The sequence below is a fragment of the Leptomonas pyrrhocoris genome (assembly GCF_001293395.1).
Source record: "Leptomonas pyrrhocoris isolate H10 chromosome Unknown, whole genome shotgun sequence".
In the NCBI taxonomy this organism is placed as follows: domain Eukaryota; phylum Euglenozoa; class Kinetoplastea; order Trypanosomatida; family Trypanosomatidae; genus Leptomonas; species Leptomonas pyrrhocoris.
Window position 1 is genome coordinate 798,401 of NW_015438363.1, and position 23,707 is coordinate 822,107.

Here is a 23,707-nt window from a genome sequence, read left to right on the forward strand (position 1 = left end):
AATACGAAGAAAAAAAGGAGTTGAAAAGCGGAAGAGGAGGGGGGGGACTATAGTGAACAACGAGAGTAAACAATACTAGGCGACAGGCAACTCTTTTCTTCGAAGCTGTGATCTTTGAGAAAACAAGAAAGAAACGGGGCTATGAAGTCCTGTAAGATCTCAAGAAAAAAAAGGACGGCAGAGGCGGCAGCGTCAAGTGTTCCTGTATAGCTCTCCTTTCGCTGTTTCTTCAGTTTTTTTTTGTTGTTGTTGTTGTTGCTGAGTCACAGCAGCTTTTGCATGTTCTCATCCATACATATATGTTTGTTTCGAAGTTCCATGCGTCCGATGCGTACCGCCCTGTGATGCCGTCATCAATGCCCGTATGGAAAGCACAGCAGGATCGTTTCCTGGATGAGGATGCGATCTAGCGGCTGCACCGCCTCGTCTAGCTTCGCACAACTCTCCTCGACTGCCGCCACCACGATCGCCTGTGGTAACTCAAAAACGCCATCATTGCTTGCGGAAGACTGCGCGGTGGAGCCGGCACTTGGCATCGCAGAAGCCAACGTCTCGTGGTAGTGCCTCCACGCCTTGTTCACCACATCCTGACGTCGGACGTGCCAGCGCCGCATCACACGAAAGAGTCGCGGCGGCACCACAACGTTCAATAGCGTGTCTCCGGTGGTTTTGGCCATGCGGAAGGCGTCGCTCATCGTATTGTCCATGGTGGTCCACGCGTCACGCGGCGTCTCTGCATCGACGTCGGCAGGGCGCCGCTCCATAGCAGAGATGAAGAATATGATGTCTTCAGTCTCCCAGTGCATGGGGTCGGTGAGAGGAATTTGTGCGTCGCCGTGCGGAGCGCCAAGGGCGCGCAGGACCTGGTGCACGACGGAGGTGGGGATGGTGGAGCTCGGCGTGGCGGTTGATTGAGACGGTCGTGCTACGGAAGTGGGAGAACTACCAGTTTGGGTTGCGAACGGGGGAACCGATGCAGTAGCAGGCATGTCGTCTATTTCTTTAGCGTTGTGCTTCTCAAGAACACTATCCTCGTTTCCTAACTCAAACGCGGATGCTGTTTCATTCTCCACCGCGCCAGCAGCTGGAGATCCTCTCCGAGTATCGGCGTCAAACATAAAGTTGGGCAGTGGAACCGTCTCCTCGACCTCCGCTGCCTCAATGGTGTCCAGCGCCTCTCGCTCGATGTTGCGCTGCGCCATGCGATCGCGGCCGTCCACACCCTCAACGGCAGAAAAAGCGCTCTCCATCGAAGCTGCAGAGTACAGCTCCGCTCCCGCACCTGCGCCATCGATCGTCTCGCTTACCGTGTTCTCTGAGAATCCCTCCCCGGCACCCAACTCATGCTCAACAAACGCTTCGTAGCTCATGTAATTGCGCTCCAGCAAACGACGTTTCGCCTTCAACTCCGCCTCATGCAGCTCCTCTGCGGAAGGGTAGCGCTTTGGAGCGGTAGTCGCAGTTGTTCCTGCTGTTCCTTCTGCATCGCCCTCAGTCTCCGCCGCGGATGACGGCAGTTGGTGCGGTTGGACAGCCTGTTCCTCCTTCATCTTCTTCACCGAGAGGCGGCCTACAGTGGTGAAGCGAGCCCATTCCGGACCGAAGTGCGCGTGACGCACCGACGCGCTCTGCGTCGCGTTGACGAAGCCCTCCTGGTCGGCGTCTTTCCAGGCGGAGAAGAGACCGTCGCTGGGGTCCTCCCAGCTGCTCTTCTCGCCAAAGGGGTCGTCAGGGGACAGTGAACGAGATTTGATCGAGGCGCGGCTGCACTGCAGCGACGGCGGCAGCGTAGAAGTGAGCAAAAAGAAGCAGCTTGCGTGTGCGCTACGATAACAACGAATAACTCCGGAGTTGGTTGAGGCATTGTGAGATGCAGAAAGCGCTGCTAGGCGGGAAGCGCCTACTGTGAAAGGAGTCGCACTGCGCTGCGACACCGACGGGGTCACCGCCCGCTGACACGCTCGTGTGGGGCGCATGTACTCAGATGTGAAGTGACCTGAGAGCGAACACATGAATAAAACAGCGAAGAAAAAAATACAAAGAGATGGAGAACAAAAGAAAACAAAGAACCTCATTCTTAGCTTTTTTTACATGCCGACGTTCTACGCTCTGCGCAAAACCAGGAAAAGAAGCCAAAAGTGCTAGGGAGGAGCGTCTTTGAGAGGCGAGGTCAAACGCTGTACGCTGCAACCCCTCTCCACCTCTCTCATTAGAGCCGATTTCGTTTTTACAGCAAAGAGCCGAATCTCCCTGTGACGTCTTCTTCAGCTTCTTCTTCTTTTTTCAGTCTCGCTTTGCCTCACAAATGTTTCTCACCGATTCATTTACGCTGTCCGCTACGCGAAAAGAATAAAAGCTCTGCAGCCGTTTTGCCTTCTCTTGTTTCCAAATCGAGATGCGATTTCGCGGAAATGAAAGGTTAGACAAATCAATCCGTTAAACTATTATTTTTAAGACGCAATTTGATGATAGTAATGTCTTCAACACCAAACTTTTAGCTATGTGAGGTTTTTTGAATGTCACTGTTGTCAGCTTGCCCTTCCCTTCTCTCCAATTGTGTTTTGTAGCTCTACGTATCCGTCGGTTGACGCGGCCGCTCTTCCAGTCGTTGAAGCTCGGGAGAAACAGAGAACCACTGCAAAGAAAGGCGGAAGCAAAGGTGTCCGAGAAACAGCTTAAGCAATAATGTTTTTGTTCTGTTTTGTTTTCAGCTTTCCTTGCCTCTCATGAATTTCCCTCTCCAGTAAGGTCAGCAGCAGCACAACGGCAGGAGAGCAAAATCTGAGAAAGGACACAGTCTGCTTCACATATAAAGAAACAAGAAAAAAGAGGAACAAGACAATGACAACAAGATAATGATGAAAAAGAAGAGGAGAACAAACGGCAGCAAGGACGTATATGTATCAGCAACGAGGGAAACAGCGGGCGCGCAACGACGGGAGAGAGAAACTCCAAAAATCCCTCACCGTTACACATCGATTCCACACAGGTTGTCACCGTGCGTGCAATGAGTTGATCACACCCACACACATGAAGAAGCCAAGAGCCAAAGCGATTTCTTTCATCTTCTCTCCTCTTCTATCGATGAAGCGCGCAACTCCCTGTTCAGTGTGCGTCTGTGGGTGCATTCTCTTCCACTTTTAATGGCTGTGCTTCCCGCCGTCCGAGCCCTCGTAGCCGATGGGGTGGCAGCTGTGGAACTTCCACGCGGACTCGATAATTTTATCGATGGAGTCGTACTCTAGCGTCCAGCCCAGCGCGGCAGCCGCCTCCTCCCCGCAGGCGACGAGCACCGGCGGATCGCCCTCGCGGCGCTGCTCCTCCTTCGCCGGAATAGGATGGCCGGTCACGCGACGCGCCGCCTCGATCACCTCGCGCACGGAGTAGCCCTTCGCGGTGCCGAGGTTGAAGGTGCTGAAGAACTTGTCCTTGTCGGCGGGCGTCAGCTTCGCCAGGTAGTCGAGCGCCTTCACGTGCGCCGACGATAGGTCCTTGACGTGCACGTAGTCGCGAATGCAGGTGCCATCTGGCGTGGGGTAGTCGGTGCCGAAAATGGAGATGAAATCACGCACCTTCGCGCGCTCCGGGTGGTGGGCGGCGTTGTACGCGTTGATCTTGTCCGCCAGCGGCACGCGCAGAATCAGCGGGATCAAGTGCGACTCCGGCTCGTGCGTCTCGCCGATGTCGCCCTCCGCGTCCGCCCCGCAGGCGTTGAAGTAGCGTAGACACACGCTCTTAATACCGTAGGCCACCGCACAGTCCTGCAGCATGTACTCGTCCACCAGCTTCGTCGTGCCGTAGGGACTCTCCGGCAGGCGCTTCGCATTGGGGTGGATCGGCAGCATCGGATCCGGCTCGTCCGTCGCCCCCGCCTTGATGCGCGCGTACGGGTTGCCGAAGAGGGCAGCCGTGCTGGACAGGATGAGCTTGTCACACTTGAACTTGTGCATTGTCTGCAGGATGCGCAGCATGCCAATGACGTTGTTGTCGTAGTACCGCAGCGGGTCGTGCACGCTCTCGCCGACCATGATGTACGCACACATGTGCACCACCGCGTCGATCGGGGCGTGGGCCGTGAAGACGTGCTCGAGAAAGCCCACGTCGCGCACATCCCCCACCTCCAGCGTCGCGAAACGGCGCCCGCCCTTCCTCGCGTCGTCGAGGTTCGCCCCTGGGTTCTTGAGAAGATAGTTCTTCGCCGTGTCCACGTGGGTGTCGGAGCCGTGCGCCGCCTCGAGGCTATCGGCGATCACGACTTCGTGGCGAGAGTGGCGCAGCAGCTCGCGCACAAAGTGGGTGCCGATGTATCCCGCGCCTCCGCAGACTAGAACCTTCATGATGATGATGAAGAAGAAGAGCAAAAGAGAGGAAGAGAACTAAAGAGGTGAGATGCGATAACAAACACAGAAGACGGAGGAATGCTAACCTTTAGAGAACGATGTTCCGTTTTGGTTGTTGTATTGTTTTGAAAGCGACGCAGACGTATGACGGAGGGAGTGGAGTGGAGAAACGAAAGAAAAGGAAAGAGAAGGGGAGGTGCAGAGAATGGAGAAGAAACGCAGTGCTATCATTTGTACTTTCTCTCTACGGTTGTCATGAAGGAAACTCAACGCTCGAGCACATTTGTGAGGGGCTTTTATTTCGTTTAGATAACGTATCGAAACAGGAAATTGCAATTGAATAATATAGAGAGTCGACTAATTGTAGCACTAGCTAAGTAGCTGCCACCATCTGACAGGCCAGCTTTCGCGCATATAGTGCTGAAACCACATCCGTTAACCCTCCCTTTATTGGTACCTCGCGGTCTATTTTGGCTTCTGAGTTTCATTCCATTCAAGAGTGACACATTAGTAGGGCACATCGTACTGGCACCGTGTCCTCTTTTCCAGGTTCTGGTCTTTTTCAATTTCAAAAGAGGGGCATTGCTTTTCTTTGCCACGCACGCGACTGCTTCATGGACAAACGAGAGGAAAGTGTGGGCAAACCAAAATAAAACCCAAGAAAAAAACGCACATGGATTAAAGCTACGTCCGGCAGAAGTGGCGCGGAAGAGCCTCAAAACTCGGACGGAAACACATCGAAGAGGTAGGAATTCGCATAGTGGGGCATCGCGCCTCCCGCGCGTGCTTTCCCCACCTCACTCGCCGTGGCAGTCGCGGCAGTACCACCCGCGCCGTCCACGCCATTTGTTGTCGGCGTTCCCGCTGTCACCTCCCGGGCGACCGCACCGCCGTCGTTGAACAGAATCTGAAAAGGCAGATGCCGCCCAGCGCTCGCCATGTACGCCGGTGCGGCGTCATCCTGCACCTCCGCGCTCTCCTTCTCCTTTGCGCGACTCACGAGTTCACTCGCGCGAGATTTGGCGGTGGCCACGCATGCGTCACTGCTGCTGATACGCGCCATCAGCGCGTCCCGCGTGCGCGCGGCTCCGACATAGGAGCTGTCAACAAGTCGCAGAGGCACTACCCCCACGTCTTGCCCGGCAAACACTTCCAACGCAGCGTTCAGATACGTGCAGCCCTCTCCGTTGAAGGGCCCGAACGAGATAACGGCGGATGGCCTCTCGCCGAGCCCAGCGACATCGTCTTTACCGCTCCCGCGGTCCACGTTGTGGTACTTGACGCCACAGCACCGAATCAACGCGACACACGCCGCTGACCTCGTTTCTGCTTCATTGCCCCCCTTACAGTGCCACGCATCACCGAGAACGCCAGTGCTGGGGGTGCGCCAGACACGCGGCTGGCCCAGCCCCGGGGAGCGTCGCACCGCCCACACCGCGTTGCGCTGCGCATCGGTGAAGGTGTCAGCGCAGAGGAGAACACGATACTGACGTGTGCCGTCGTCGAAGCAGCTGAATTGGTCCATCGCTGCACGAACAAATTCGGCCAGGCAGTTTGGCTCAAATCCGGCCACGTGGATACTCCAGACGTCGCCGCTGAAGCCTCCCGGACGCGGCACGCCACGGTGGGAAGAAGCTTCAGCCCCCACATCTTTTATGAACTGCGCCACCGTGGCCGCGCAGGACCACCCGCTGCCCTTTTGCACGAGTTCCTCCTGCGTGTCTCCGGCGGGTTCCGCAACGCGCCACGTCAGCGGCGTCGACGCAGCCCAACGCTCCACCACCCGCTCGTGCAGCTCTCGCGCGTGCCGCCACAGCTTGCACTCGGTCTTGTGTGTGCCCTGCCTCCAGTCCAGCTCCTGGTGCCGTTTGCAGCAGTACGTGACGGCCTTGCAGCTGCCGCAGCGCAGGAGCACCTCGCGTCGACGGCTGCACCATCCACACTTCTTCGGCGGCACCAATGACAGATCAACCGGGGGCACCCTGAGTGTGTAGCCGGGTCGGGGCGGAACAGCCGACGGCGGAGCCGCCACAGCAGAAGAGGAGGGCGTCACCGTAGCCGGCGAGTCCGCTTCGTTGTTGATCTCCTCCGCGTGCGCAGCCAAAAATTGGAGCGCCGCTGCGGCCGCCTTCACCATCTCCGTGGTAGGCGGCAGCACCTCCACCCCCGCCTGCGCCGTCGCGATTGGGTTTGCCTTCTCCGCCTTGCCGGTGGGACGTCGGTACAACACACGCGGCACCACCACGCCACAGCACGAGCCCGCACACCGCGACGCGGGCGCCGAGTGGAGGACGGGGGCGTCGTCCGCGACGCCCCGGAAGTACGTCTCTAAGTCGCAGAACGGAGTCCCTTCCACCGGCGACAGCTGCACCAACACCTCACCGTCATCCGGCAGGGTGTCGGAGTACAAAAATTGAATGTTCGCGCGGTTGCCCAGCTGCTCCAGCGTGTACAGCACATCGCCGCGGTCCTGCAGCAGGTGCAGCTCAGCTCCAATGGGCTGGGGAGTGAGCGGACCAGGGTCACGGTTGTCGACGTCGACGTGCCGCTTTTCAACAATCGGGCGCTGCAACAAGATGACGTGCTGGAAAGCGCGCGTGGAGGAGGCAGGACAGTCCGGTAGGGTGAAGGTGGTGTATTCGCCGATTTTCCCCTTCCACTGGGCAACGCCGGCGTCCCTCTCCGCGCGCAGCCTGGCGAGGCCGGTCACCGACGCGGGGTCCACCAGTGGCGCGCCACGGGCCGCCTTGACGTGGTCGGCCTCCACAAACAAGGACGTGTAGAGACACGGGGGGAGCATCGCCACGATCGGGTGCAGCAGATTCTTGCCCTCGTCCGGTAAGGAAGGCACCGACGCGTCTCCCGTGAGGGAGCGCACGGCGGTGCTGCTGGCGGTGGACAACATCCACTGCGCTGCAGCGCGCACCACCTCCTCCACGAAGGAATGCACACCAGCGTCCGCTGCCACATGCCGTATTGGGTGCAACGACGTGAAGGCGTTGTCGCGCGTTAAATCGATCGTCTTGACGCAATGTCCATCGTGCACGTAGTGAGCGCTGGTGACGACAGAGACGAAATCTTGCTTCTCCTCTCCCACGACGGAGCCGTGCCGCGGCTTCCAAAATCGGATCAGCGCCTCTGCCACCGCCGGCGCCACCGTGTCTTCGAACACCGGCTCTGACATCAGCCCCATTCGACAATACGCCTGCCCATACACCACGCTGAACCACTCCAGCGAAGCCGAAGGGTGTAGAAAAGCAGGGATCGTGCGCAGCAGCGTGCGCAGCGCCCCAACGCCCCCGCCGCCACTCGTCACGCCTTCCCTCACGCCACCGCTGCCGCAGTCGTTGATGCCCTCACACTCATACGTCTCGTGCGGAATGGCACCATTGGGCAGCACCGTGTAGCACAGGAGGTGCCACGCCGCGTTGTCCATCTGATGCAGCGACGCCGCATGCGAGCTCGCCGCCTGCGGGCTTTCCTCCCATTGCTTCTTGGCGGCAGAAACAGAAGAAGAAGAGATGCCGGCCGACGCCCTTCTCTCGGGAGCGGCAAAAACGAGAAAGTAGAGCGGTGCGGTTGTGCGGTTTGCAACGTCGTCGTGCAGCCACCGCTGCGGGTAGTACGCAACGAAGCGCCAGTGCTTGTACGTCGTGCCGATGGAGCTCAACACTTCCGCCAGCTCCGGCACCTCGGTGCACGGCGTGCCTCCGCGGAGAAACGACTCGGCAAGTGACATGTTGCAGAATGCATGGGCGAAATGGTATGCTCCGCTATTTTGACGTAGGAGTTTTTACCTGCTTGGGTTGTTGACGAAAGCGGACACCTGAATGCAGCTTTTCTTCCGCAGTCTCAACAACAAAACCAACAAACTATCAAGTTATGCGGGTGTGTGAAATGGAGCTGTCGCGGAATGCGCAAATGTTGTGTGAAGCGCTGGCCGCCGTGTATAACTTGCGCGTCCTGATGCCGCGAAAGAAGAACAGATAAAAAAGAATTGTGTATATGAAATGAAAATCGAAGTACATGAAAAAAAAAGGATTCGAATGATAGAAATGAATATTGCTTGACAACTACCGTGAAGTTCGGAACGTAAATGTACTGAAATAGCTTGAGAGGGTGCGTGCTTTTGTGGTGGTGGTGTGTGTGGGTGGGTGGGTGGTTAAGACTACGTGTAGGTGTAGTTGTGCTTTCTTCATGTGCACATCGAGTGAGAGGGAGAAAAGAGCGGTAGAGGAACGTATCCATAATGACAAAGAGGCGAGAAGTCGTGGAGAACGAAAATGAGAGGATTTGCAACGCCTCTGTTGAGAGCAGCACCTGCGCAAAGGTGGCGCCATCAGAGGCAGCAATAAACACCATCTCCTTCCCTTCTTTCACGCCTTGCGGTCGTTTTCGCTAACTGTTAAAACAAAGTGAAAAGGACGCTTCTCGTCCCCCCATGCCCGCCAACGAATAACCTCCGACGAGAAAAACACAGAAAGTCCTTCTGCTATAACGATAGATGACAGAACGCTCCGTTCTGCTTCCGTCCGTCGGGGAGAACCCCGACGCCTCATCGTGCCTCATCGGCACGAAAGCGGGTACGCGAGCTTGCCCCGTTGCGGCTGTTGGTTTCGCACTGTGTGTGGTTTTTTTTTTTTGATGGTGCTGTCGCCCCGACGTATTTTTTGCTGCTGTTATGTCACACCAGTTAGAATATTTTGAGTTGGTCGATAAAACAAACTTAAAACCAGAAGAAAAGAAAGGAATCATGTACATCCTGCAAAGAAGGCGGATAATCCGCACACTTCAGCAAGGACCCTCAAAAGAAGAACAGCGATGAAAAATAAAAAGCACACCCTCCCAAGTCTTCGTACACGTAGGCAGTTTTTAACGAAGAAAAAGAAAAGGAGAAGATAAGATCAAGACAAATACAACGAAATGTACTCTAACAGGAAAAAGTGCGATGAAACAATCTAGAACTGTTATTTTTGAAGTGAGAGCTGCTATGGAGCGCAGCGGAAACAAAGCCCAAGCCAAAAAAAAATGGTGTTCTTACTACTAACTTGGAAAGCGAACCACAGAAAAGCCTTTATGAAAATGCATCAAGCCACGCAAGCACCGGCTACTCAAGCGCAGGAAGAAATACAAAATAATAATAACTTCAATTCTTCATCAGCCCTAACGCACACGCTAAGCACACACTCGTCGCGGTGGCCACACCATCGCGCGGTCAAACACGCCACGCAGCAAAAGAAGAAAGGAAGACAGGCTCCTTACATCACCGCACAAACTGGGCACCGCGTTCGCCGCTCCTTCTTCTCTTGTCCGTTGAGAAGCCCCGTCTTCTCCGTAGCCGCAGCACGGCGGTGCACGTCCGTGTCCACCGCTGCGCGCATCCGTACGGCTTCCGCCTTTTCCGCCTCCGCCGCCGCCAGCGACTTCTTCAGCCGCGCCACCTCCTCCGACAGCTCCTCAACCTTCTTACGCTGCCCGTTGATCTGCACCGTGAGGCTATTCTGCAGCTGATGCATGAACGCTATCTGATCCGCTGTGCGTACGGCTTTGTCATCCGACAGCGGTATGTTCGCATCTTGTACGTTGAGCTTCGCTGCCGTTTCTGCCAAGTCATCCACGGCTGTTTCGAGCATCTTAAGCCGGGAGACGTGAGCGGCGCTGATCGAGACGGAGGCCTCGAGCTCTCTGATCCTTCTTTCCGCCTCTACCTGCGAGGCCTCGGCCTCCTGTCCCTTCGACTCAGACGAGGCCCTGGCGACTTCCCCATTCGAAGTAGGAGGCACAGCCCTCACTGGTGAATCCTCCTGGATTTTGACCTTGGACTCTGACGCGGCTTTTGCGGCTTCCAATTTAGAAATCGTAGCCTTCTCGTCCGCCAGTGTCTGTTCCAGTATTTTGACCTTGGACTCTGACACACTCCTCGCCGCCTGCAGTTTTAAAATCATAGCCTCATCCTTCGCCAGTACGTGCTCGAGGCTTTTGACCTTGGACTCCGACGCGGCTTTTGCGGCTTCCAATTTAGAAATCATAGCCTCATCATTCACCAGTGTCTGTTCTAGTATTTTGACCTTGGATTCTGACACACTCCTCGCCGCCTGCAGTTTTAAAATCATAGCCTCATCCTTCGCCAGTACGTGCTCGAGGCTTTTGACCTTGGACTCCGACGCGGCTTTTGCGGCTTCCAATTTAGAAATCGTAGCCTCCTCGCTCGCCAGTGTCTGTTCCAGGCTCTTGACCTTCGTCTCCGCTGCGGCCTTCGCGACTCCCAGTTTTGATATCGTCAACTCATCCCTCGCAAGTGCTTGCTCCACAGTTTTCACCTTCCACTCTGCCTCTGCCCGTGCAGCCTCCGTAGCCTTCACGCGCGCAGCAGACTCGGCCTGTGCAGCCTTTAGTTTCTTGACTTGAGTCGAGTGTTGTGACGCAGCAGCAGCCGTAGACGCCGCCAGCTCCGCGATCTTCGCCTCCGCTTGGGATCTGGCTGTCTCAGCTTCTGCCTTTGCTGCCTCCAACGTCTTCGCCTTCGCCTCCACCTCCGCCTTGGCGGTTTCCATCTCCTTCATCTTCGCCAGAGATGCCGCATGTGCGGTTTCCAGCTGCCGGAGGCGAGACGCACGCTCAGCTTCCATTGCGGTAGCACTCCCTAGCTCCCTCGACTTCGCCTTCGCATCTGCAACGGCTGTCTTCAACTCTTCCATGCTGGCCTCCGACTCTCGCCGCGCTGCTTCGGCTGCCTCGGCCCTCGCGTCTGAGGCCGCCTTCGATGCCGCTAATTCCGCCATTCTCGCCTCTAACGCAGTGTTGGCACTTTCCAACACCGTGACACGCGCAGAATGCTGCGTGCTGGCAGCGGCCGCAGCCGCCTCGAGCCCCGCCACTTTGGCGCTCGCCTTGGCGTGGGCAGCTTCCAACGACTTGGCCCTCGCCTCCGCCGCCTCCTGTGCGGCTTTTACTTGGGCCACTTTTGCCTCCGCTTCTGCCTTCGCGGCTTCCAGCTTCTCCATCTTCGCCGATGTCGCGGCCATCGATGCCGCCAGCTCCGTTGCACGGCTCGCCTGTTTGGCCCCAGCTGCGGTGGAGGCGCGCAGTTCTGCCAGCTGCGCCTCCAACTCCTTCACCCTTGCCTCCAGCCGCTCCGCCGCAGCCAACTTGTCCTTCGCACGCTCCATCTGTGTCCGCAGAAGGTCCAGCTCATTCTCTAGTTGACCTTTGGTGTAGCTCGACGTTCGCTCGAGATCCTCGAACTTCTGATGCAGCTCTGCGAGGTTCTCCTGCGCGACGTCAAGCTCTAGTCGGAGGTTTTGATAAACTTCGTTGTCGGTGGTCGCCGAGGAGTTGCTGTACGCGCTACCGCTGGAGCTGCGGGAGTTCGTTGTGGTGTACGATGACTGGGAGGCGGAGTCGTCGTAGGGGGCGTCGACCACGTAGGGGTCCTCCACCTCGGGTGAGCCTTCACGGAACCCAATCGCCGTACTCATTGGACCACAGGTTAGTGATGTAGAAGGAGGTAAAGGAAAAGAACAGAAAGGTTAGAGTTTCGAATTCTAAAAACTAGCTTTTGACTGCAGGGTCTTCTTGTGTGCGTTTTTTTTAATATGATTTTTTTTCCCCTTTACACGAAGAAAGGTATTTTTTGAAGGGTTCCCTCGTAAGACGATCCCACCTAAAGCAATGCTGACCCACGGAAGAAGTGAATCGAAGCAGTGCGAACTGCGGATGATGACGATGGTGTAGAGCAGTGCTGGAGTGGGTTGGTGCCTGTCAAACACGCAGTTTCGACGCTTGTAAAGTAGAGAACGAGAAAAGAAAAGAAAATCTATCCGCTCATTGAAGAGAGAAAAAGGATTAGGCGAGATGCAAAGCCACTACAAGCGGCGAGTATCGGGCAGCTGCGAAGGGAGAGCGTAAAAGCGGGGGAGAGTGAAATAGGGAGAAGGGGAAGTCAGCGAAGAGAAACCTTCGTTAATGGAAAAAAAACTCCCGCGGCAAAGAAGCGCTTGATTGTGTGAGACTCCTGTCTGAGTCGAGAAGCGGCTCAACGTGCAGAAGACAGCACAAGGCTTTCGTGCTGTGCAACGAGTGTGGAGGACCGTAAAACGCCTCTTCTTCTTCTTTTTTCTTACAAAGGAACAGCGAACGGTTTATTGCTGCGCTCATTCACAGAAAGGTTTCTTTCCCTTCTTTCATCTCTCTCCCGAGGAAAACGCAATAGACCACGACAAAATGGTAACAATAGGATTTATGAAGAATGAAACTCGAATGGCACCGCGAATGCGTGATGGAAGCACAAACACGCACGCATCACTTCTTGGAGTGCCGCGAAGAGAGCGCTGTCGCACTCGCCGTGCGAAACGGAAAATAGAAACTCTCGTCGCACTTCTCCCGCACTTGCTTCTCAATAGCCGTTGGGTACAACGTAATAATAAACCTGCGCCACTGCGCTGTCAGCTGGCAGGGAAAGCGGAACTAGCAAGGAGCCGTTGTAGGTAGTTTCGTCTGCAGGGTCCACAGAGTACTGGCCGAGGTACATGTGGTGTCCGTCACTGCGAACGCTCCCTGACGCTGCTGCTGCCAACACCTTCCCTTCTTCCTCCTCATCTGCGGCCTCGACTGGGGCAACGCTCGAATTAATCGACGCGAACAACACCACAGTAGATCGCACTCCGTGTTGTTGGCGCACGTCGGCAAACACATCACCTGCACTGCTCAAAGAAAGAACCTGCTCACTGTCCTTGCCAGTCGCATATGTTGTGTGCTCAGCCCAGACGTGCGGCCCTGCAGCGCAGAGCACTGACACGTCCGACTCTGCACCGTCAGCGTTCTCCGCCTTCCCCGCCGGCACAGGCGTCTGATAGACCGCCACGGCGCCGACACACAATTGCATTGTTCGACTCGCATCGCCGTTGACGACCGCCACGGAGGTGAGATGCAGATTCTCGTTCGATGTGTTATGCAACTCGTAGTGAACACGGCACCACTCGTCCGAGAAAGAAGAAGCAGTAGCGTTACTATGGGTACTCGTGACACGCACAAGCACGCCTTCAAGTCCAGCCACCGCGACCGGTGAGGCACTGGTCTGAAGCGATGTCTTCTCCCACACCACAGCGTGAAAGGCACCACGGGACGCTGAGTAAAGCCCAACACGCAGCCCCCGCTGCGTCGAACCCGGGCCCTTTGTTGCGCGGCCCCCTCCCATCACTGCCGCCGCGGATACCTCTGCCTCTTCCAGCATCAACTCAATGTGAAGAGACGGAGAAGATGGAGCTGAAGTCCATGTGCCTTCGTTCTCTTCGTGCGGTGCAGAAGCGGCAGCCGCAGGCAGCGCATTTTGCACGTACCACCGCAGCACCTCCGCCGCTTCCATCGACTGGATGAGGCAGCACAGACAGCGATCACCAAACCACGCCTTGTCGTAGCGCCACACCGCACGTACCGTGCCGCCGTACATCGAGCGTTGTAGAGAGGAAGCGGGCAAGCGCAACGGCAGCGCCGCGAAGGCACCCGCCTTCTCCACATCGAGCCCCAACGCGGACACGAGATCGGCGTGCGCCCCGCCGGCGGTGGACGAAGCCGACGCGGAGGAGGGAGGAGCCTCGTACAGGAACGGTGGGTGGGCGTGTGCGGCGGAGAGCTCGCACCAGGCGCCGGTGGTGCACCGAGACCCCGCCTCTGTGACTCGGCGGCCATTCACGTGGAAGTCGTAGCCCACACCCGACTGAAACGCCGTCCACGCACGCCCCAACGCGCCGCCGCCCTTGCGTTGCCCCCACGACAGCAGCGGTACGTGGTAGGCAAACTTGTCCTGCAGCCGCGACCACAGCCGACTCTCCGCCGACGCAAACCCATCGCGGGTGCCTTTGCTCTCGTACTCCATCGTCCACCCAGGGGCGAAGAGGGCGACGGACAGGCCGGCGTGTGCAGCCTCCTCGACGGCCACGTAGGTGTTGTAGCCGCCACCACCGAACATGTGGCGACCAAAGACGTCCACGCCGACGTACACGTCCGCGCCGCGCGGCCCGGCGGTGGTTCGCGTGAGAGCGACGTGGACCGGGTTCCAGAAATAATTCGTGAAGAGACCATCGCAGACGTCGAAGAACGGTTTGTTGCGCGCCGTCAGCGCGTTCTGGTACGCCAGCGAGCCATCTATTGTCATCGCGTCGTACCAGATAACCAGCCGAGCGGTGCCTTGCGACGTCTTGCGGTTTAGCTGCTTGCGTAGCTGCGTGCAGAAGATTACCAGCCGCTTCGCCATGGTCGGCGGCAGGCTGTTCTCCACGTTCAGCAAATAGCCGTCAAAGCCGTAGGCGTCGCACACCTCCACAAGGCGCACGATGATGGCCGCCATCCGTTTAGCGTCCGATAGCAGCACTTCAAGGTCCGCCGCGCCATCGGCACCTTCCGTGATGATGGTGCCCAGCACTGCTACCCCGTGTCGATGCCCGTCGTGGATCCACTCCCGCGGCGGAACACTGATGCGCTGGTGAGAGAAGTACACGAAGCAGTCCGTGCGGTCCCAGTAGCTCACCGTGTAGGCGCTCTCCACCGCAGGAATGCGTTTGTTTGGTGTACAGGTCTTCGTGTGCACGTTGCGGTCCATCGCGGCGCTCTCGCGCTCCTCCAGCACGTAGAGATGCCGCTCCCCAGCGGTGTAGCCGCCTCCGAAGTCGTGGCACACAAGCAGGCGCGTCGGTGACGTTGCACTCTTCGCAAAAGGAGATGTGGGAGTGCCTTGGCTGGTGTGGCGGTCTCCGTCAGCCGCTTCCGTCGCTGCCTGTGAAGGAGGATAGCCGCCATCCCAATCCACAGCGGAAGCGGCGAGCCGGCTGCGGCTCCGCAGCAACTGCGGCTTCACATAGAAAACGGGTGGCTGCCACTGGTGGAGTAGCTCGTCGAACGACCCGATCGGCCGCCCACTGGCCGCTCGCAGCAGCTTCGACAGGCGTGCGCCGGTCTCCAACGCCCGCAGCGCCTGCATCAACGTCGGCGGGAGTTGGGCGTTCTCGCACAGCACCTCCGCCGTATCCGTCACGACGACTGCGTGGCCGCCGTACGGGATGACGCAGCGACCGGAGGGCTCCATCACGCCGGGGTGCACCCCAGACCCGTGCTCCGCCCGCGCTACGCCAAAGCGACCGTAACCGCAGAAGATAAACCGCGGCGGCGTAGAAGGAGTCGCCGCAGCGGTAGCACTCGCCATTCGTGCGGGAACCCATGTGACGCTGCTCTCCTGGCCGCGTTGCACACAGAGTACCTCGTACCCGCCGCGGATCTCCACCTCGCGCCCGTCGCTGCTGCAGTAGTACGCCTGCAAAAGTTGCTGATTGGGGGAGAGGCGGCACTTCCCAAAGCAATACGGGCCCTCCGCACCGCCGTTGCTGCTGCTGTGGAGGCAGTGAATGGAAAAGAGGGGTGCCCCGCCTTCCCAACCAACAGAGAGGGGTGTCCAGTCTTTTGGGAACGGCGGGTAGCAGTACCGAAGCGCCGGGCTCGCCGTCGCTGAAGATCTCGGCGGAGGAGGCGCTTTAAGAAAGCCTCCCTGCGCCTGTGCTTCCTCGTTCACAGATACGGAAGAGTTTGGTGCTGTGGCGTCTGCAGTGGATTTCACCCTCTCCTTGGCTGCGTCATCGGCCGCCCCCTCGATGCTCGAGATAGTCACGGCCAGCATCTCTCCTACGCGCTCCAGCAGCGCAGCGTTACCCGCCGCATCGGACAAAAACCACTGTTCACCGCCGTTGCCATTGCTGTGCGGGCGACGCACGAAGCCCGCAATGCGCAAGACGTCCGCGACACCGTACAGCTCCAGTGGCTTAAGCTTCGTCTTGTACGCGTTGCTTTCGGTTGAAAGCGCGCGGTACTTTGCCTCGGTGGGGTGCTCGCAGATGTTCGCCAAGGCGGTCCGCAGCAGCGTCAAACCGCTAATCGCCTTCTCGAAGGCCTCCGGTGGGCTGCGCGACCCGTCAGCGATCGTCTCGTTGCTCTCTAGCATGGCCTGCGCCAGCATCAAATCCTCCTCGTCCGACTCTGTGACGGTTTGATGAGGACTCAAGAGACCCACGCACGTGTCGGTGTGCGCCGGCGCAGCGGCAGCGGCAGTGGCGGCGGCGGTGGCGGAAGAAGGGGAGGAAAAGGAGAAGGGTGGTGGCGGTGGCTGAGTGAGTGGGACCGCCTGCTCTGCCACACCCCCAGCACCACCAGAAGTCGCCTGTTCCAACATGGGCCGCAACATCTGTCCTACCGGCGACGAGAGCAGCGTCGGGATCATCTCTAGCACATCCCGCGGAATGTGACGGCCCAGCAAAAAGACGCTCGCTGCGTCTGTGAAGCTGTTGCAGTTGTTATTCAGCAGGTGGTAGTCGCCGGGGCCGAAACCGGACGTGCGCTGCCGCTGCGTCCACGCGAAGAACTCCTCGTAGCGCTTGGCCGTTTCACCCAGCGCCTCGGTGCGGTGCGGGGCTCCAAATCGAGTACGGCCTGGGTTGGGGTCAGCCACGATGCCGACGCCGCCGTCGAAGTAGTACTCCCTGCCAAAGACGACGACGGAGGTGTGCCAGATGCCCTCGATAGGGCGTCCCAACAGCATAGGGCCGAAGTTACGGGCCATTCCCTGGGTCAGGTCATAGCGGTACAGCGAGACGGTGGAGAGGGAGGAGGAAGACGGCATTTTCGATTGCTTTTCTCTGCTTTAGGTCCCCCACCCGCACCGCTTACGATAGTAAAGGACAATAGTAATAACAATAATAGTAAGAGGCGTAGTAGAGCGCTAAGCCGCGCATCTCGTGCGGAAAACAGAGCGCGAATGCAAGTGGTGGCGCCGGACGAATTCGGTAGGAGGGGGAAGAGGCACGATAGCACAAACGAGGAGCCAAGCAGACACGATCGTGAAGTAGAAAACAAACGTGTGACCGATGGAAAAAACAGTAGGAGCCGCAGCAGCGTGTCGTCATAAAAGCGCATGTGCGGTTTCCCAGTGTTACCGCATCTGCCCGCGCAGAGCTACGCGACGGAAACAACAAGGGAAATGAAAACAACTTCTTCTTCTTTTGTTGTTGCTGCTGTTCATAGTGTGGTGCTGCTTTCTCTTGTGTGAAAAAGTGGACATTTGGAAGACCAGATGGCCGCGAAGAAAAAAAGCAGAGGTCGTGTTGCCTTCTTGCCGTGCTCCCCGCCTCACGGACGTAGATAGACGGCCACGAGAACTGTAGAATGACTCACCCCCTATCAACAACAAGAAAGACACCGTGCTTTCATTGCTCGCACAAGGCGGCCAATTCAGCCCCGATCACGCGCTTCGCCTTGGCAGCGGCGGACAACGTGTCCGGCCCGTCCAGCGCGGCGAGCGCCTTCTCCAGGCCATGTCGCAGCCGCTCTTCGATCTGCAGCACCTCCTTCGACACGGCAGCAGAGGATTCGTGAGGTGAACCAGATGCGTCCCTGTTACTCGGCGAGGCACCACCGCGACGGTGAATGTCGCCCAGCTTTTCATCTAGCCCCAAACTGCGCTGCAGCACATCTTTGGATTCACCGGCGCCCTCACGTTTCCACCCGACGCGGTGCGAGAGGTCACCCTCGTCCCTCGCCCGCTTATGACCACTGCCAACGTCGCCACTACCACCGCCATCCAGAGTTGTGGTCTCCTCCGCGGAAACACCATGACTGCCCTTCTGCGGCAGCGCGTTCTTGGTGCCACACACAGGGCACCGTCCCTCCTCCATGTCCATCTCCGCCGCGGAGGCGTAGCAGCTCGCACACACGCAGAAGCGACAACAACTGGTCAGCTGCTCCTCAAAGGCCGGGAGACGGCACAGCACACATTGGTGCGTATTCGCAGAGTCATCGATACCGCTCAATGTGCTGTGCTGACCCTTCATGATGGGGAAGAGCTGACTCGCAAGGGCGGCGGCGCGCTGCAGGCGAAGCGGGTCTACTGAGGCGGCAACACCACGTCCGGGAAGTCGTGACGAGGAGTCCTGCGCCTGCCCCAATATAGAAGAGGGGGGAGGCGAAGGAGTGGCACTGTTGCTGGGCGTGCCCTCATCTTGCGCAGCGAGCGGCGGCAGCACGGCGTTCGTTGTGGCCAGCAGCTCCTCCTCCGTCTCTCGCACACGCCGCTGCCGCTCCAGCTGTGCCTGTTCTTTGCGCGTGGCATCGTCGTCGGCGAGTTGCCGCTGCGAAACGGTGATGGTGAGGCGGTCGTAGGTGTGCAGATCGGCGTTTTCGTGCAGGACAACAGGGACGACGGCGTCACGTGGTAGCGTGCCGGTCAAGTTGCTGTCCTCGGAGCTGCCGGCATTATTGGTGCCGTTGCCTGCTGCATTTATCCCTCCCGCGGGTGGTGGCGATGACAGAGAAGACGTATGTTTGCCCCCAGCTGCGTCGCGCGCGGCCACCAGTTTGCGCACCTCGAGCTTGTATCGGCTGGTGTTGATGCGGTGCTCCTGGATTAGCTGCTCGACAACCTTGTCGCGTGTGGTCGTCTCGCCGGGGAAACCGAGGGTGAGGTACCTCCCGGAGGCGGCGGGGTGGTCGCCCAGCAAACGATACTGAATGACGCCCTCCATCTTGATGTTAGCGTCAACGTAGTTGCGTTATTCCTTCACCAGTATATATTAACGCTCTCTTGTTTGAAGCGACTGTCCGAGCCGAACTAAGTCCTTAGCGTGTGCGCTTTTTTATTGTGATTGCGTGTATTGTGAAACAAGCAAAGGCGTTGGGATGTGTGGGTACGTTGCGTGTACTGCCAGTCCTGTTCGTCTGCAACGGAGATGGACGTGAGAGCTGCAGCGCTGGTGGAATTGCACACACAAGCAAAAACAGAACGAGAAAGTAAGAGCGTGTTGAGGGGAGAGGAGAGGGGGGAGAGGCAATGGAAGGTACAAGTCTTCAACCAACAAACACAAAGACAGACAGCTTTGCTTCTTCAGGGTAGGCGTCTTCTAAACGAAAGCGTCAGCAGCGTCGAGTTGCACGTTGCTCGCACACAGAGTTAAGACGTCCACGTATTGGATTCGATCTACGCATGTCGAATAACAGCACAATGAGCAGAAGCTTTGCTGAAACACACACACACACGTGCGTGAGCTTACCCAGGAGGGCAAATCCGAATCACCCATGAACGAAACACACCCCCCCCCTCCCAACGCCCTTTCAAAGATGAAGCCTTCTTTCCCCTTTGCTGTTGATCGAGCAGTAACCTGCGTTGACTGCACATACGTTTACGTTGTCAAGTTGGGGGGACAGTTTTATTCTATATAAAGCCTGTGTAACTGTGGTGCTCTGCTATAGTTCATCAACGCGGTTGTTCTCACCTCGCTCGATGAGCACAGAAACACAAGCAAAAGCGCTCGAGTAAATATGTACTGTACATCATTTTCATATGTTTTTTTTTCTCTCCTCCCTCAGTCGCCTTAGGCCAGGTTGAAGTTGCTAGGGCGACGACACCACTGCAGTGGGTGGGGAAAGAAACTGGAAGAAAGCGAAAGATGGTAGTCATCTTATTTTTACCTTCTTCGCCCTCCCCCTCCCACCTTAACTGCGCCTCCAAACCTAGTCGCATGTTTTGGTCACCCACCGTGTCATCGGCTCCCTCGTCACCGTCGAGAGGATGCCGCCATCTTCGCCAGATCCCGCCGCGGTCCCGGCAGCCGGACCACCAGCGTGTCCCTTCAGACCCTTCGCCTTGTACACGGTGCAGCCGTCTTTGTCTACGTAGTACCACTCCGCGTCGCGATCGGCCTCGCGCTTCGCCTTCAGCCGCGCAATGACCTCCTCCGCCGGCGCGTCGGTGTACCCGAGAGTGGCGAGCACGTTGACGCCGTCAAACTGGTTCTTCGGCTTCGTCGTGCGCGGCTTCTGGTGCTCAGCGTTGCGTCGCTCTGCCTCAATGAGCGAGGGCCGCTTGTCGAGATCGCTCGCCACTGCACCGCCACACGCACGCCGCTCCGCCTCCAGCGCCTGCATCTCCTCGCGGCTCTTCAGACTGTTCCAATCCACCGATCGCACAAAGTGGGTGCGGTCGATCGCGTAGTTCTCCGCCTCTGGTGCGACGTAGTCGGTGTGCATGACGCTGCGCCTCTCATAGCTCGTGCCGCAGCCCGCAAAGACGCTACGAAAGCCGTTGCGGTCGCGCCTCGACGTGCCGCAGTGCAGCAGCCACGTCTGCGCCTTGGGTTTGCCCTCGCTATCGGACAGCACAACACCGTAGTTCTTCAGAAGGAGTCGCACCTCCTCTTTCTCCACCGTCTCAGTGAGTGCGGCGGCATAGGCAGGGTCGGGCTTGGCGGGATCTTGTTCGTAGATGCCCTTGCAGATGGCACGGAATTGGTCGCGCTGCATGCCGGTGGCAGCCATGTTGTACCAGTACTCTACGTGTGCGCGTTTGTCGGCTTCGAAGATAGGGTAGAAAGACTCTTTCATCAGGTGCCACTGCGTCGACGGGTGCTCCGGCTTCGCCTGCACCAACTTCCTCCGTGTATTCATGGCTGCTGTAGGCAACAACACAAGGACGGCAATATTTAAAAATGAAGAAATGAGGAAGAGTATAGACCCCACTCCTTCTCTATTTTTTTTCTTCCTTGCGAGCTTTTTGCTCCGTTCAAGGCGTGCAAGCTATGCGGCACTGATGTTGTTCTTTGTTGTTGAAAGAAAGAGACGAGAACAGCAGCAATTCATTCACGGTTGTGACGGAAAGGGTGTAACATGGAAATGCAGGCAGCCAACAGCAAAACAAGAACGCTTTCGCACACACACACACGCACACGCACTCAAGGCGCAGCCGAAAGAAAGCGCCGTATAAATCCCTCACGCGGCAAGCACAGCAGTTGTGTCCTCTGACTTTCACAGCAGAAGGCCGTAAGTAATAAACCGAGCCTTTTTATTATGGTTTCAAAACGAATTTCTCCATTTGCAGCCACCGAGTGACACCTTTCTTTATGTACACCCGCAATGCCACAGTTAAACGCGTGTATGCGCAGTGGGCGGCAGCGTGAATCTAATGTGTTTTAGCGCCCAATTCATCTAAAAACAGAACATCCCAGAAAAGGAAAGAACATCCTTTGCCTCCCTCTCTCTCGATCTCTGGATCCCTCGCCCGCTCAGTCATCCGTGAATTTGCCTTTGCGCTCACCGTGGTCGATTTCACTCTGCTCCTGCGCCGCTTGAGCCAGTGCTGAGAGCTCCGCAGAGTCGCCCTGCGGCGTCATGGCCACCTGCACCACGGAGGAGCTGTTCACGCTGACCAGACCTCGGAAGGTCTTGGTCCAAATATCAAACACCTTCGCATCGCAGGTGAGAATATCAACGCTGCGCGAGGTGTGCTGCGCGACATCGTAGAACCACAAACTGAAGGCGCCGTCCACCGGCATCCGCGCGCGGTGTCCGCGGCCCTCGCGGCATCCAATGATGGTGTTCGGCGACTCAAGAAAGGGGCGGAAGCACGCCGCCTGCGGACTGACGGTAACACCGACTAAGTTGTCGAGCGGGATCGCATCGAGAATGTGCACACCCGACTCGTGAAGCGTGATGACGAGGTGGGGCACCGGCTCCGTGGCCGCCTCCAGCCGCTTTACGGGCAGCATGCGAACACGGAAAAAGCGCTCCTTGGGCCACTTCGATGGTGCGTAGTAGACAAAGAAGGCCCCCTCACGGCATAGATCCAAGTAGTGCAGAAACAACTCCGCCATGTGGTAGTCGACCAGCTCGCGGTAGCGCGGCAGGTAGATACCGCGATGCTGCAGCAGCGAGAGAAGGACGCCGTGGCTCGGATGACGCATCCACACAAATGGTGTCTCCTGCGCCTTGCGAAGCAGCTCCAGCGGAACGACGGGCCGCGCATCCATGGCGGTGACCACCGCATCCGCGAACGAGAGAGGGTCGGCGTCGCCGTCCCACGAGTCATCGGAGTCTTCGTCGTCGTCGTTGTTGATGCTGCCGTCGTCGCCATCGTGTCCGCGGCGCCCGCGTCGACGACGGGACCGGCGCGCGTGGCGCCGCGCACTGGAGGAGGATGAAACAGCATCCGACGGTGGCGCCACCGCATCGAGACTTGTGACGTCGTCGTCGCCGCCGTCTCGCCACGGGCGGTCTATGCTATCCGTGTTCTCATCCGTCCAGCGATCCGCTCGTGCGCGCAGGCGACTGTTGACGAGCCCATCTATGCCGTCAACACGGTACGGTCGCTCCTCCTCGCGGAAAGGGGCGGTGTTGGCTGTCGCAAGCGATCGCGTGCCGCCACGCCAGACGAAATCCGACACCCCCGCGCCATTGCCCCTACTACTGAAGTACGTCGACTTGTTCCGGGGCATGGTTCCCGTCGAGGTCCCTACATAGGTGGAGGTGAACGCATTCGTGTTTGGAAAACTGCCTCCGAACACCGTAGAGCCCCCACGCCGTGCTTCGTAGCCTTGTGATGATGCGGTTGGTGCGTTAGTGAAGAGCCCATCAGCTCCGTAGGAGCGGCGGTAGCGATTTAGAAAGTCCTCTCGGGGTTCAAGATCAGCACCCGGGGCAGAGGAAGGGGCAGTACCCCACAGCGGCACACGTCCGGTATCGCCCGCGATGACGTTAGTGTCGCGTGGACTCGACGCGGTTGCCGAGGCAAAGAGAGGACGCATGGTGGACGGTCCCGGCGTGCCACGGCTGCCGCTGCCGGAGACGGGCTGAAAACTGCGACCCTCCATCGGGTCTGTATAGCGCTGCGGATACTGTCCTGGCCACCCTTGCGACGACGAGGAATAGCCGTTGGCAGTGCCGAAGTCACCGTGGGTGGCATTCAGTTCATTGTAGAATCGTGGGATGGGCGAAGGCGGGGCAACGCCCGCCGCAAACCCGCCGTCGGGGATAGCATCGCTACTCATCGTGTTGTTCGTCATGGACGTATTGTTGTTGCTGCCGCGGCCGGGTCCGGCGCCAGCGCATCCCACGCCTGACGCGTCCGACGTATTCAGTGGAGCCGCTGTGTGGTTCAGCCGTGAGGTCGCCTCCGCTCGGACATCTCTGGCGGGGTACCGTGAAGGGTTCAGGTGCAGATGTGGGACATAGGAATCCATTCTAACAATTCTAAAACGGTCGTAAACTATTAATATGGCGCGTCAGTTTTCTTTTCCTAAAAGGTTTCTTTCTGGTGTGCGAATCAAACCCTTTCTGGTACGCTGCAAGGTTCGCATCGATCGCACAAACGTAAGATTTTGAGGGGAAGAAGCGGTAACGTGAGATCGTGACTTGCAGTGGGGAATTGGACAGCTCCATCAACACCTCGATCCCCTCTTCCATGTTTTTTTCTAAATAATCTGAAGCTTTTTTTTCACGGTTTTTCGCACATCAGCTTGCATGTCCCGCTACAGAAGCTGTTGTCGACCAACAGTAACTCCTCC

The 23,707-nt window shown here is 57.8% G+C and overlaps 8 protein-coding genes across 9 annotated transcripts; all 8 read right to left on the reverse strand.

Annotated features, from left to right (window-relative positions):
- Positions 1–353: 353 nt before the first annotated feature.
- ABB37_04438 (hypothetical protein) lies at positions 354–2,012 on the reverse strand (the record flags this gene model as incomplete). The annotated part of the gene is made up of 1 exon (XM_015802117.1): positions 354–2,012. One exon carries the CDS (start codon positions 2,010–2,012, stop codon positions 354–356), a length of 1,659 nt encoding a protein of 552 aa, XP_015659518.1.
- Positions 2,013–3,140: 1,128 nt separating this feature from the next.
- Positions 3,141–4,444, reverse strand: ABB37_04439 (putative udp-glc 4'-epimerase; the record flags this gene model as incomplete). Of its 2 annotated transcripts, none has more annotated exons than XM_015802119.1 (1): positions 3,141–4,444. In XM_015802119.1, exon 1 carries the CDS (start codon positions 4,335–4,337, stop codon positions 3,141–3,143), a length of 1,197 nt encoding a protein of 398 aa, XP_015659520.1. In that variant the 5' UTR covers positions 4,338–4,444. The 2 variants fall into 2 exon arrangements, with proteins under 2 accessions (XP_015659520.1, XP_015659519.1); XM_015802118.1 differs by having other exon boundaries at positions 3,141–4,427.
- A 611-nt stretch (positions 4,445–5,055) lies between these two features.
- Positions 5,056–8,534, reverse strand: ABB37_04440 (hypothetical protein; the record flags this gene model as incomplete). The annotated part of the gene is made up of 1 exon (XM_015802120.1): positions 5,056–8,534. Exon 1 carries the CDS (start codon positions 8,077–8,079, stop codon positions 5,056–5,058), a length of 3,024 nt encoding a protein of 1,007 aa, XP_015659521.1. The 5' UTR covers positions 8,080–8,534.
- Positions 8,535–9,598: 1,064 nt separating this feature from the next.
- On the reverse strand, positions 9,599–12,230 carry ABB37_04441 (hypothetical protein; the record flags this gene model as incomplete). The annotated part of the gene is made up of 1 exon (XM_015802121.1): positions 9,599–12,230. The coding sequence occupies exon 1, from the start codon at positions 11,816–11,818 to the stop codon at positions 9,599–9,601; it is 2,220 nt and encodes a 739-aa protein (XP_015659522.1). The 5' UTR covers positions 11,819–12,230.
- Positions 12,231–12,735: 505 nt separating this feature from the next.
- Positions 12,736–17,114, reverse strand: ABB37_04442 (glycosyl hydrolase-like protein; the record flags this gene model as incomplete). The annotated part of the gene is made up of 1 exon (XM_015802122.1): positions 12,736–17,114. The coding sequence occupies exon 1, from the start codon at positions 16,999–17,001 to the stop codon at positions 12,736–12,738; it is 4,266 nt and encodes a 1,421-aa protein (XP_015659523.1). The 5' UTR covers positions 17,002–17,114.
- Positions 17,115–17,584: 470 nt separating this feature from the next.
- Positions 17,585–19,124, reverse strand: ABB37_04443 (hypothetical protein; the record flags this gene model as incomplete). The annotated part of the gene is made up of 1 exon (XM_015802123.1): positions 17,585–19,124. Exon 1 carries the CDS (start codon positions 18,896–18,898, stop codon positions 17,585–17,587), a length of 1,314 nt encoding a protein of 437 aa, XP_015659524.1. The 5' UTR covers positions 18,899–19,124.
- Positions 19,125–19,883: 759 nt separating this feature from the next.
- ABB37_04444 (hypothetical protein) lies at positions 19,884–20,967 on the reverse strand (the record flags this gene model as incomplete). Its single annotated transcript, XM_015802124.1, has 1 exon — positions 19,884–20,967. Exon 1 carries the CDS (start codon positions 20,814–20,816, stop codon positions 19,884–19,886), a length of 933 nt encoding a protein of 310 aa, XP_015659525.1. The 5' UTR covers positions 20,817–20,967.
- Positions 20,968–21,430: 463 nt separating this feature from the next.
- Positions 21,431–23,486, reverse strand: ABB37_04445 (hypothetical protein; the record flags this gene model as incomplete). The annotated part of the gene is made up of 1 exon (XM_015802125.1): positions 21,431–23,486. The coding sequence occupies exon 1, from the start codon at positions 23,381–23,383 to the stop codon at positions 21,431–21,433; it is 1,953 nt and encodes a 650-aa protein (XP_015659526.1). The 5' UTR covers positions 23,384–23,486.
- Positions 23,487–23,707: the final 221 nt, after the last annotated feature.